Source organism: Betta splendens, chromosome 14 (assembly GCF_900634795.4).
Source record: "Betta splendens chromosome 14, fBetSpl5.4, whole genome shotgun sequence".
In the NCBI taxonomy this organism is placed as follows: Eukaryota; Metazoa; Chordata; class Actinopteri; order Anabantiformes; family Osphronemidae; genus Betta; species Betta splendens.
Genome location: NC_040894.2, coordinates 9,269,007 through 9,282,945, shown reverse-complemented (window position 1 = coordinate 9,282,945; position 13,939 = coordinate 9,269,007). Strand labels below are relative to the sequence as shown.

Below are 13,939 nucleotides of genomic sequence, written 5' to 3'. Positions count from 1 at the left end.
TTTAGATCGCCTTCTGTTTGAGATTTATTCAGCCTATGGGAGTGACTCATACTGTAAATAATACTCCACCGTCACCACAGTCTCCCCCTGAAATGTAAATAAATCAAAACCTTTGAAATTAATATTTTATTTACAGTGAAACCAAAACCTAAAACAAATCTCAATACAAAGTCAGGGCAGTGTGTGTGTGTGAAGGAGGAACACCTAGGATGAAACGGGGAATGGGAGAAGCAGAGACTCAGGCTGTTGGGAGGAGGTGGGTTTCTGTGTGCAGCGCTTTCCTTATGGCCAACCAAGCTCTTTTGGCACATTTGAAAACAAGTATGTCTGAGAAGCAAGGTAGCTAGGCAGACTTGACAAAGAGGATCGTCAATTTACAAAGCACATCTTTCCAAAAGTCAACAAATATGAACTCCTAATAAATTATACATTAAAATATTGCCAGCACAAAGCTCTAAGAGTTTTTAGAGCTGACAACACAAGGCCTCAGTTGGAGCAAGTCTTACATTGACGTGTGTGAGCACACCTCTCTATACATTATTTACAGGATTTACAATGTTCCGTCACCTGTATTGAGACTTTTTTTTTTCAAATTGATTGACTTTTGCAGGACTCTCGCACCCTGAACCTGCTGTTTGTGTCAAACACACCAAAATGAAATGTTGCCCCTCCTGTGTCCTCCTCTATGACTTGGCTTCCAAGAATAGTTTGACGTCTTTGACACCATGTGCTGCTGCCACTGTGATGATGTGGTCCAGACCGTTCAAGTGGCGCAACATTTTCACAACGTCTTTGACTTGTTCCCTGTTGGCAGACGCAGTATGTGTTTTGTTAGGAGCAGCATGGACACATATCTAGAGCATTACACCATCAGGAATTTCTCAGTAAGTTATTACAGATTTTCCACCAGCAGATGGAGCTACTGTATAAAAACATCTCAAATATGGAGAACATCTACAGCCACATGAACAGAGCATCTTACTTGGCTGTGCGCCGTTCCATGTCAGACGTGCCTACGCTGCTGCGGTACAATGAGTTGGCCAGGTGGGCGAGGTAGCGACAAAGAGGCTCCAACTGAGGCAACGTCTGCTGCCCCTTCAGCCCAGAGAACCACTGCGAGGGCAAACACTCCACCACCTGAGAAACGTGTGACAAAGAGTAAAACCTAGCACCGTGTCTCCCTGTTTAACAAACACAATGTTGTGACTGGGAGCATGTGTGTGTCTAAACGCATGGAGTGTGTAAATGAATGTTAAAAGCATGTTCCTCACCTTCTGGCATTTCTGAACGTTATCCTCTTCAGTATCTGTGGTTTGCAGCGCAGAGAGGATGTATCTATTGAGGGTGCTGTCCAGTGCCAGGTCCTTCAGACAGGATGTGGATAAGACACCATCCCACTGCAGGATGTTGCCCAGTAGCTACAGAAAGAGAGTAGCTGTTTTAGAATGTTCATATAGAAAACCAATGCAGCAAAGCAACAGTGTACGATGTCATAGAACATACCTTCACGCAGGACCAGAACTGCCTTTGGTAGAATAAGTAAGGGCTGCTATTCTTGTTCTCCAACACACTAAATAGGAGCAGAAAACACTTCTAATCATCGCTGTCACAGAGAAAACACTACTTCACCTCTAATGTAAACAGTTACTGACAGTAACATACCTTTTGGGGTATAGAGGAAGGAAGATGTCTTCATCCAGAGTCCGCCTGGTCCTCAAGACAACAGATTTCAAAAGCTCCTGCTCCAGGAAATTAAGATGCGATAGGATTACCACAACATGCCCAATAATCGGTTCTACTACATTTGTATGTCAGCGGGAAGGAAGCAGCCAGTACCTGAGTGTATTGATTATCTCCATGCAGCACAGTGGGGTACCCTTTGATAAGTCTATGAATGAAGCCTATGAGCCTGGCTGTCTGGCTGCTTGACAACGGGTCCCACACCTGCTCTGCCAGCACTGAGATACACACACACAAACCAAACACATTAGATACATTCTGCAAGCCTTATTCTAATGTTATTAGGCCAAATACTGCAAATGCATCTACCTGTTAGCTTTGAGAGAATGACCTTCTCCACAATAGCAGGCAGCAGGCCAATATCCCCGTCTCCCTTTTCTAACGTACTATGCTCCTCAAAGCCATAAAACAACAGTGACTCAAACCAGAGCATGTACTCAAAGTTTGCACACTGTGCCTGCAGAGGGGAAAGCGAGAAATGAGTTCATGTAGCATTTGTTACTGCGATTTCAAAAGGAAGCACTCAACTAGATGCTTCACCTCCAGAGGGTTCCATGTAATCAGCTCCAGGCGCACTAGCGGGCTCAGGAGTTTGGGCAGACACAGGGCTATGTAAGCATCTTTGTAGCAGTCAGCATAGTCTCTCCTCCACACTTCAAAATGCGATTTGATGTAGTCGAGAGAATGAAAGTCCTCCACCACGTCCTCAAATACTTTCTTACATTCCCTGGCGATGCGCTCTGGACAGTACAAAAACCTTTGGTTAGCACGTGCTAATTCTCCAATGGCTGATTCCGCAATTGTTGCAGCAAATGACTGACTGACCCTTCTCCATGTTGAAGCTGGTGATGTCAGTGGAGGTTTCCTCGTCATCAGATGACAACCCTTCCTTATGCTCAGCCCTCTTCCCGTTCTGCTCTCTAGCTTGTCGCCTTCTAGTTCTACAGCCACCCACAAGCACAAAGGCAAAACAACAGATTACATCATTAGTAATAAACAGTAACTGGCCGGTGCATGAAAACTATTACCTTATAAAACAAAGCCACAATTACATCTGAATTATTGTGAATAGCAACAAAAACAGTTTTTATATTTGACAGTCAAGAACAAGAGAAGCTGTAATAAAACAGTGGGTCTACAACACAGGAGACGTGTCTTTAAGTACAAGTGAGCTTCATACCGTCGCGCTTCTCTTTCTGCTATTCTCCTCTGACGACTGTGTTCTTGATATGCTGCACGATCTCGACCAAATGAGTCTAAATTAGGAGCCATGACAGCTTTATCTGAAAGAGAAAGGTGCAATGTGAGAACTGGTAATAAAAAGCTGACTCAACCAATAACCTTGTTTTTTTTTTTGTTTTTTTTAAGATCACTCAACACAGAGGTAATTCTTGAAAACAGATTTCTCTGACTTTAAATAGAACACAAAAATCTTGGTTATTTTTGTGGTGTAATAGAAGCTCAACAAATAACACGTCAGTGGCTTGGCAGCGTGCGCTACTGGGCTCTGCTTTGGAAAAACACATGACTTACACGGTGCGCTGTCCATGAATGTCTTTCCTTACACTCAATACACACCTATTTAGTCCCTTTTCCTTTACTACAGGAACAGACATAATATCAGGTTTGCAGTCATAAGAGAACCAGAAGATGCAGAAGACTCTTCTCATCAAGATGATAGGAGCAAATTGCAGTTGGGAGTGTGTCACACCTGCGACTTGCAGATCAGTAATAAAAGTGTATATATGTGGTGGTTTAGGTCTTCGCATGAGATCTGTTACATCCCTGTCACATTTTAAACTAAGCCTCACAATCTGTTACCTACCACTTCTAATGAAGAATAAGGTTTGTTAAAAATATTTCTAATTACATGTATTACATTTTCAGTTTGTAGTCACTTACCTGTCTTTACTTTCTTACATGTTACAGTGAAAGTGACAGATGACGAGTCACTAACAGAACACTGTCTTTATTTAGTGACTCATTGCTTGACGACCAAGCTGACTGTCAGACTCAACCATTAGAGTAGCTGAAACAGCTTCTCCCATAAAACAGCTTCCATGTACGCTCACACACTCAAAAACCACACCTTTAAAACACACTGATGAAGAAAAAACAAAAGGGTAGTGGGAGAACGCACACGCACGCACGCACACACACACACACGCACAGAAACTAACAAGGCTGTTCCAATAAATCATAAAAACCTTCAAGATGGACTGACTTGAAAGGCTTGCAAACTCCGACGATTCATCTTTAATATCATCCTGTCTTCTCTGGACAAGCCGTGAAGCCCGTTGCCTTAGTAACTGGTGCATGGCAGCCTCCAGCTCCAGGACAGCAGGCACCTGAAAGATATGATGCCTTTTGTGACTCCTGACCCAAACAAACATGGGACTCCGACTCACAGGGATATCTCGCTGGAGGGACAAGTGGAGGTTTAAAAAACCCACTGGAAAAAAATATCACAAGTGTTGGGTAAAACGTTGAGAGTTTTAGTAAAGATGTACATCTCTGGGCTCACGTTTAAACAATTATATTAAAAAAAAAGTTTTACCCAACACTGACAATATATACAATTCCAGTTCTGATGTTTGAGATGTATATTAATGAACTCCATACTAAGTCATGCAGATAATGGCTGGTTGTCGTAAATCCATCACAATGTTCTGTGTGAGTCATCTAATAGGATTAAAATAGTCAATAATCAGTGTGGTGAGAAAACACATGTTGGCAGCTGTAGGCTCAGTTCTCAGCTCTGTGTAGCTGCTGCTGTAGTTGCCACTGCAGGACCAAGGCTATGTTATTTTTTTCATGCACTCAGTGGGCAGCTGCACAAAAAGCCAAAAGACAACAATTCAACCCTATTCAACAACAAGAGATTTGCATATACGTCTGGTTCCCCAACTATAGTGGTTTCTATTACAGCTCCATCTACCAATCCAAATAATTAGTATTGGACTATTATTCTGTTAGTAGTTGAACGTGGTAATCTGGATCATTAAGACCTACTGTAAGAGCCGCCTGCAAACAACGACCTTTAGTTACTGAAATACTAAACCAGCTCTGCTTCTATCAGAAATCAAAAATAAAATGAAAGACTTGAAAGAAGTTATTAATAATTCTCGTTGATGCTTCACACGGTTATTAGTAGATTGCACCTGAACAACTCTGAATAATTGGTCAGAGATCACACATACACAATACAAAGCTATTTACACAGCAGATAAATTCTCCCTTACCTTTTCACTGAAACACTCAAGCAAGTCTCCAACATACCCTCGCATTTCTTGCAAGAATTTATATTGATCTGCATTGTCATTGGACGAGCCCTCCAACTGCTGTATGGCGCTCTCAGAGGCAGCTAAGTCTTCTTCAATCTGTTTGTAGCGCTTGACATTGCCATTGTGGCCCGCATGCATTTGGCTGAGCCTAAAGACACATGACATACAGGGAATAACAAAAAGGGTGACTTAGATGGGGGCCAGGGCAAACAAAGTCTGACTAATCTCATGCCAAGCAGAAAACTGCTTTCAAACCATTGAAACAGAGGAATGAAATCATTATGAAGTCAAAGCACAGAGCTAAACTGAACCAGGATGAAGTTTCAATTTATGGGGATTTTGTAACTCCTCTTTAGAACTCCCACAGTTAGGTTGAAGGCTGATACTAAAGGTTTTTGTAGTTTTGCAATGAACCTACCTATCTTGCAGGCGTTTCTTTACCAGATCAATAGATACTGGGGATGGAGCACTAACAGGGACCCCGTAATGCACAGATCCATTGTCTGCTCTGCCAGTTGGCTTGCCAGTCTGTGCGACCACAGTACTGTAGGTAAATGGCATACTGTACGAGGAACCATAGGGCTGGCTCTCATAGCTGTTCTGGTAATACATGGTGTTGTCCTCAGGCTGCGTGCTTTGGACCTAGACATGAGAAAAAACATGACTATTTTACCACTATTGCTGTTGATTGATTTTGACGAGTTAGGAAAATCTTGATTTTGCTTCTATCTGGTTGTATACTTATGTGATGACAGTAATAGCGTGCATCTTACCTGGGGTATGCTGATTCCTTTCCTGATTTGCTCCTGCTCCCAGCGGCTCACTTCTTCATCCTGACCTGTGTCTAGTGCCTCATCGTCACTACCCTCAATACCTGTGCATGTAAAAAGTGTGTTTGAGTTTGTGTTTAAGTTAAAAGAACAGTGTTGAACAGTGAAGTGTTCTAATACCAATCTCCTCAGCTATTTTTTGTCTCTGGCTTTTGTTCTTGACTCCACTGAAGCGGATCCTTTTCTCTTCTTCATCTTCATCGTCGCTGACATCTTGGTCTTCTCGTACCAGACGTTTCTTCTGTGTTTCTGTCTCTACCAGCGGTGTTTCTCCACCTAGCTCTCTAGCCATTTGACGGCGCTTTCTGGCAGCATGGATGAATGCGGCGTCAGGAATCTCCCCTAGAGTGAGAAAGAAACTTGCGTAATTGTACTAATAAAAAACATGTTTTCCAGGTTTGGTGCCTGAGTGGTGAAAGCAACTCCAAAAGATCTTTATACAGATTAGAGGATCATTATTGTAGGCAAAAATACCAAGATTGAACGTATTGGACTTGCTCTACATGCTATTGTTTGTGCATAATACCTGGTTTCAGGCTGCCAAGAGAGGAAAGCGTATTAAAGGTTGCTCCAGCGTTGTTGCTTCTGGACAGCTGACTGTGTGCCTGGCCACCTTGACCTTTGCCTTCTTCCTCCTGCTCATCAGCACTTTCCACCTCCATTTCCTCCTCTCCGCGTTCACTACCAGGTCTGCTAGTAAGTTCTTCTTTAATGGAGATTGCAGGATGCATTGGAGCATCTAGAAAAGAGCAATGCAGAAATGGGGTCAAAGATCTGATCTCAAAAACCTGAGAAATTTAGATTAGATCTTAAGTAGTGATTTAGCAGATAGTACGACTGTTCTGTGCAGGAAGCATCCAGTCAGTCTCAGAAACTACCAAGTATATGAATGTGCTAATAACGTACAGTCCGTGACACAAGGATCTGCGCACACATCCAGAAATAACACTACACAGGTATAATCTACTTCTGAAGTTAAATGGTAACATGTTATTGCTGAATACAAAAACACACTTCCATTACAGACTGGAATAAATTTTATTGCAATGTGACATGGTCCAACTCCATCTTGTGACAAAAACCACATTTACTTTCTATTTCAATAGTCTGTTTAGTCTGGGTGCGCATTGCTGCACTAAACGTGTCCCACCTGGTTTGCTGTCCTGTTTGACATTTCCAGTCCTCTCCAAATCCTCCTTGTACTCTTTCTTTAGCTGTTTCACAATCTTCTTGCTGTGATTGGACTTCTTCACCCTGAACACCTCGGATCCTTCTGTAATAAAAGAGAAAATGCGGTTAACGCCGACCAGAATTCAAAGGGAACGGCCAAATACCGCAATGTTAGCAAAGCTTTCCAGGCAGCACGCGTTGTTGTTGGGCTAACGTTAATGCGCTAGCTAACACAGCTTGGAGCCAAGTTACCTTCTTCGTCGTCGAAACTCAGCAAAATGGATTTAGCGGCTCCTGGCGCCGAAGCCGTTTCCTTTCCTTTCTTTTCTTTCTTAACAGCTCTCACGTTGTTGAGATTAGCCAGAAGCCCGTTGCTGTGACAGTTGTCCGTGTCGCTAGCTGCTCCGCTGGTGCTGTTACTGGAGGTCTCCATGAACGGGATTTCCTCGAACACAGGCCCGAACGATGTCGGCGCCAGGAGCGGCTGCGGCTGGTGCTGCTGCTGCTGCTGATGACCCTCCTCCAGCTCATCCTCGTCGGACTCATTCCTTCGACGAAGGTTTACACGTTTCGCCTTTTTAAACATTGTTTTCATCCGTTACACGCAACAGTCCATGTTCATTTGCTGTGCATTTAAATTGCGTGGTTGGAGCTGGACGAAACTATCGCCGCCACACTCATGGAGCCATTTTCTGTCAGTCAAAGCTCTTCTTCTTCGCCTACGTTTGATAAGAAGTTGCAGTGCTGCCGTCTGCTGGACAAATGTGTTACTGCAGCATCTCCTCTATAAATTCAGTCCTTCTTTAAACTCACATACTCTGTCACGATATGTCTTTATATATTGTCTTTAACTTTCAAAATATCCATGTGGCCTTTTATTACATATATTAATTTTCACCCCCCCAAAAATTATGTATCACGTCTGTACTTCAGTCGCAGAATTTTTTCTTACTCTTCATATTTAGCTGCGTATTACTGCCACCAAGCGGCCACAACTGGTATAAATTAGCGGCCGTTTATTTAATCATTAATTAATAAAAAGATTAATTTGAGATATTATTGTAGCCTATTCTTTCTGTATGTCTAACCTAGATGATTACTTTATCAATTAAAACTATTAAACCACTCACCTTTCAGTGTGATTTCTATTATCATATTATATGTATGCATTTTTACTCACCCTTTTCCTGATTATTCTAATGATCTGAGCCAGCAGACTGTGATCTAATTAGTTCAATCTCCACATTGAACAGCTCCAGTGACAGAACTAATGTCAGGCTAGCACTGGATGAGGAGCCATGTTTCCAGAGAGTGGTAAAATATGCATAATTGTTTGCAGTCTGGCAGAAATCCTCCCCCGCATTAACTGATTCCAGTTGGTGTTATTAATTTATCCTTTCACTGTCAGACACGTTGGACTGTGGTTCTGTGACAGGCGCAGGCTTGTCACTGTCCTGGCAGACCCACCAGTCATCTATCACTCTGCCTCCGTCTGTGCTCTGGGAGCAGAATGGAAGTCAGTCCTTCTAGATTTTCTGACCTAATGGACAGTTTGGACGTTGATGCTGTCTCAATGACCTGGACTTCATTGCTGTCACCAGCCTCAGGTTCCCACAAAGTACTGGCAGATATGTCTGATTTCTTTATCACCATCTGTATTGTCAGGCACGATAAAAATGTCAGGGTCCTGGCACGGGGACATGGCTGGGGAGCCGCAGTAATTGACCTCTTCATTCTCCCTGTCCCAGGAATGCTCAGACGTTCCTCTCTGCATCTCAGCAGAGCTGCACCATTCAGCCTATTGGGATCTGATGTTGATCGATCAGATCGACCGACACCCTCTGATACGAGGGTGTTGGTGTCTTGTCTGTTTCATCTGCCTCAATGCTCCATAAAGCGATATTCTTTGTCGCTTTATGTATGTCTGTGTTAATATAATATATATAATAACAAAGTGCAATATAAGCGCTGTGTATTGGCTTTAGTTATTAAGTTATGTAGCCAATTAATGCATCATATTTGGCATCTGTGTTATTAGGTGGTGTCTGGCCTATATTCACAAAGGTCTATTTATTATATATTCACAAATTCTTAAAGTTAGTCATACAAAAGTAATAATTAGATTAGTAATAATCAACTTTTCAACACGTCTTTCCATAGAAATTTATTTCTCCCAGAAATGGTCTCCTTTCATATTAGCTTGCTTTTATTGGATCCTCATTATCTGAGCTATTTCTTTTACGCACCTAATCCCTAACCTACGTACCTGATGGCAGCTCTTTGAAAAATCAACTGCGGGAGATGAAAGATTCAAATTCACATAAACGCGAGCTGATTGCTGCACATGGTGGCACATTTCACACTTAATGTAAAACGAAGACGGCTAAAAGGAACATGCTGCCAGTCGTGGTTTTCACCTCGAAATGCCCTTGTTTGAATCAGACACAAAGTCACTGGCGACATTTGAAATTATGCATGTGTGAAATGTAAACATCAATAAACAAATAGTCACTTGTTCTTCAGATTTGGGGTCATTCTAGTTTTGCACCTTACAGTTCACTATGTTTCTTCAAGCAGAACAACATTACCAGCAGGTGTTTTGTACTTAAACGTCTACTCAGTCCTTAGTAACACTATTCTTCAGCCTTCCATTGTCTGTTTCTTCCAGGCCGCCCTGGACCACCCACTCTGTTCTAGTGTATGTATGTTCTACATATTGTATGTGTCCCCTCTGAAGATCTGTTTTCTTAATACATTTCTCAGAACAACATTCAACATTAGAGGCAAGGCTTTGTTTCTGTCCCTTTGAGTCTGTGATCAAACCCACGTTATCCGCCCACTGATGCTCCCGATATGAAGCTTTATGGCTTTTTACTCATCACTAGTGCTAACTTAAAAGGATTTCATCATATTCAATTAGTTCCTTAGTCTGATAACTTGCGTTAGAAAGCACAGTGTTCAACTGGAAACCAGGACAACTATTGTAGTCATTTAAACCATGGACTTCCATTAAAGGCCAGACTAGTGAGTCAGAGACGATCAACACAGAACTATTATCTCACCGTGCAGCTGATCTTTTGGTATCGCAACCGCTGCAATGAAAGTGTCACTGCAGATGAGGCTGCGGTGATATGTTGTGAATAATTAACATCAAGATGACCCTCTGCCATTAACATTATAATTGGAGATAAATGTCTTCCAATTAATGCTACCATTCAGTCCCAGAGAGATTTCCCCCTATAATAGTTCATCACTGAGCAGCAGAGGTGGCAAAGCAAACAAAAAAAATCTAAAGCATTGTCAACAAGCTTTCGCCTAGACTAAATATAAGGTTGAGATGTTGTTTACATGGTGACTTTCCACTGTACTACTGGCGGCAGCAACAGCAGGCCCACAAAGGAAGCACTTGAACACACACACAGTAACCATGAAGCCTTTAAAGTGGTCCAGAATCCATTAGCTCTGGTGACTCCATGGTATTTAGAGAGCTGGATGATCAGCAATGGTTGGGCAGCATCATCAGATGAAACCAGACTGGAGAGTCAACAGTGTTTTAGTCTCGGCACAGCAGGGGATTTCTCAAAATTCAAATGAGACAAAAACACACAAATGATCATTCTTTAGTGACTGAACAAAGCAGAAGCCTGCAGTGACCGTAACTGACCACGTGGGGGCACTGCAGCCCCTCAAGTGGAGAGCTGGGGCTTGTTTGTGGGCAGGGTAAGCTCATAGTTCACTCATGTATAAATGCTAATGAAATACAATGACATTTCCTGATCCAGTGAATGTATCCGAAACAAGCCAACATGAATATAGATGACATCAATACTGCTACTCAAAGGCAGCAGAGTATGTTTTCTTTTTTTAAGTAGCGCTGCCGAAATTATGCCAGTTTAAATTCGCCCCCCCCCCCACCCCCCAGGATACAGTAAGTGTAAAATCAAAGTTACAGAAGCGAAGGGTTCATTTGCACTGATGGAACAAACATCAGGCTTGAATAACCCAGCTTATTAAATACACAATGTGCATGTCAAGAGGTAATGAAGATGGAGCCGCAATGAAAATGGATTGGCAGCAACGGCAGGACAGCCGCATCCTCACACGGCTCCATCAAAATCCTTCCGTTTGCACGAGACTATTTATCAAAGCGCGTCCATACAGTGTGTGCAGATAATCAAACGGAGATTCTGCTTCCACGGCTGCAATCACGCTTTTATAATAGAAGGAGTCGATTTTCTCCAAAGACACATATCTAATTTTGGAATTAGCCCTCCATACGTCCCACTGCTCTCAGGTAATGGCGTCCTTTGAAAACAGGAGATTAATACTGTGACAAGTACACATGTACAAAGCTGCAAGAAATGACTACTGTGGATAACTAATTATACTTATCTGTAACGGGGGATCAGGGTTCACTGTTTGGGCTCTTTGTACGCTTGGCGTTAGCAGAGTATTTTTACATTATTCCTCCACCGGTAGAGGAGGAATATAGAGGTGCGTGTGCCGGGGTAAATTGGCCATTATCTCCATCAGTCACTAAGATGAAATCAAGTAACCGGCCGCCTCTGTTTCCAGGGACACCGGCTATTTGAACACAAATCAGACAAAAAGGTCAGACAAGAAGAAGAGGCCGTTTGAAAAGTGTGGACAGTGTAATACATAGTTGCTTATGTGGAGGAGGCAGGTCGGCCTCTGGTCACAGATTCACATGCACGTACCAGCGGCCTGAGCTGATTTTGTGTGTGTCTGCACCACTCACCTCTCACTGCTTCTGCATTAGGAATGCGATCAGTTTGACATCACCCACTTCATGTCCCCCTTTTAACAAAAGCACCCATTTTCAAGGTTACAGTTTCTCCATCTCCTTTTAGAAAAAGCTGTTGTTTCTAGGCGTGAAAAGCAGCAAAGGCATTTCCAAAAAAAAAAAAAAAATAGTAAGAGGAGGAAAGTTATGGCAAACTGCTGTGTCAGCAGGATCACCTTTCCTCTCGTCCGACCCTCCTTCCCCTCTCTCATCTATCACTCAAGGTAACATCAAAGTGTAATCACCGGGAAGCTCAGGCATAGTTCACATCCTGTATCAAACTTTACCGGCTCTTCAGCTTTGCATTTCTGTGTCTCAAAGACTCCTCTCCTCTCCTGGGTGCGTTCCTCAGTAATCATTGGACTCCCGGACTCGAGGATTTAAGAAAACCAGCACACCTTGATCTGTAACCCCTGACGGGGGGGAAGCATCCTTTCGGAAGCTCTGCAGCGAGAACTTGCTCGCAGCACCTGTAGGCGAAGCAGACGGGGGGCTGAGGGTGAGGGAGTGGGTGGAGGAGATGATACGGCTGATTAAAGAGGACACACAGCGAAAATGATGATGTTTAAACCCACTTTGAAGCCTCAAACTGGTAAATAAATGATGTGCTGGCAAAGACTTAAGAAATGACTACAGCTCCTACACCTGCGGCTTCAAATCTTAAATATTCATTTCCTGTCACACACACTTGGGCGCGTATGTGGCTCGCGAGCGCCCGCGTGGAAGATGCACGCGGAATTAGAGCGATGAGGAGAGGAGACGCCTCAAACGGCCGCGGAGCCTCGTCGCCGGGAAGAAGCGGAAAGGCTTTTCATCCGTCGCTATTCTTTCATCCCCCGCAATGCTCATAATGGTCCTGAGATTAGAGCGGGACGTGTTATCTAAACTTCTCATTTGGCAGAAGAGCAGGGCGAGGAGACTCTTGCTGGAGAAAATTACTGGAAAAAGAAAACGAAGGGAGAGAATTTTCAATGCAGATGTTTAGAAGATGAAAGAGCAGCTAATTCCGAGGGGAATTTTCACATTTTAGTATAAAGTAAAGCAATAAGTACATCATTGTGGAGAATGGCACGCATTGAAAAACACACACACTGAGCAGCAGACGCTCCCTCTCAACCACTGCGAAGGTTTCGATGATTACAGACAATATATTTCAAATCAATTTAGTTCATTGTTCCGTGATTGGAAATCCCCAGCGCGTCCAGAAGCCCGAATCATCCAGACGCAGAGCGACGCGCTCATTTCCCCGCTGTTTAGAATCACCACGCGACTTCAGCCGCTCGTAGTGTACGCCGTTTCCTTCCTCACCCCACTCTTCATCACTGCCTGCTGATTAATCATTGTATCTGACTGCTCATTAGACCGTCGCCTTTAAAACTCTTTGACCTTGTATTGACTTCGCTCCTCTCATCTCTCCGCCGCACGTTCCCCTCCGTCTCTTCATTTCCCGGGCAGGGTGTGTTTCAGACAGTCCTTCAGGGGCTTTTCTCCTCCATCAGCCTGAGTACAGATATTTCAGCACCTTGATTTCAGAGTAATTACATAAGGATAAATGATGACTCCCCCTGAATGCATTTCTTCCCTCTTTCTGTCAACCCATCAGGAACAGCACCTGGGGCACGGCAATCACTCACTACCACTCTGCAGGAGGGAATTCGAATCTCCCAGAAGTTTACATGTAAAGACAAAAAGATTTTTTTTTTGCTTTGATTTCAGAGTAATTACATAAAAATAACTCTCTCTGAATGCTGTTCTGAATCCTGTCAGGCCCACAAAAACAGGACCCGGGGCACAGCAATCACTCTGTGGTGCTCTGCAGGAGGGAGATGCAACCTCTCAAAAGTTATGCACCACTTTTTTTTTTTTTCCTACAAGGTTTTACTTTTTGCATCTCTTATCGAGGGGTTGGGCGAGAATCCATGCGATTCTGTTATTAGCAAAACACTGAGTCACATCAATACAGTTATATAGATTCCCAGCAGGGAATTGGCTGGAGCAGCCACATTCTGCTGTTTGCTGGGGAGCGGCTCCAGTGGAACGACTGCAGGTGCTCGGATCATTCACAGCCGACCCAGATGTTTTCACTGCTGCTCATTTTACGCAGGTTTCTG

General features: G+C 43.3%; 1 protein-coding gene across 1 annotated transcript; it reads right to left on the bottom strand.

Annotated features, from left to right (window-relative positions):
• Positions 1-111: 111 nt before the first annotated feature.
• paxbp1 (PAX3 and PAX7 binding protein 1) lies at positions 112-7,743 on the bottom strand. Its single transcript, XM_029173941.3, has 18 exons — positions 7,277-7,743; positions 7,005-7,127; positions 6,381-6,593; positions 5,975-6,196; positions 5,798-5,898; positions 5,443-5,666; positions 4,983-5,172; positions 3,965-4,088; positions 2,921-3,023; positions 2,566-2,681; positions 2,281-2,480; positions 2,050-2,197; positions 1,837-1,958; positions 1,663-1,739; positions 1,504-1,570; positions 1,272-1,418; positions 983-1,137; positions 112-804 (listed from the first exon to the last, which is right to left on the bottom strand). Exons 1-18 carry the CDS (start codon positions 7,617-7,619, stop codon positions 684-686), a joined length of 2,796 nt encoding a protein of 931 aa, XP_029029774.1. The 5' UTR covers positions 7,620-7,743; the 3' UTR covers positions 112-683.
• Positions 7,744-13,939: the final 6,196 nt, after the last annotated feature.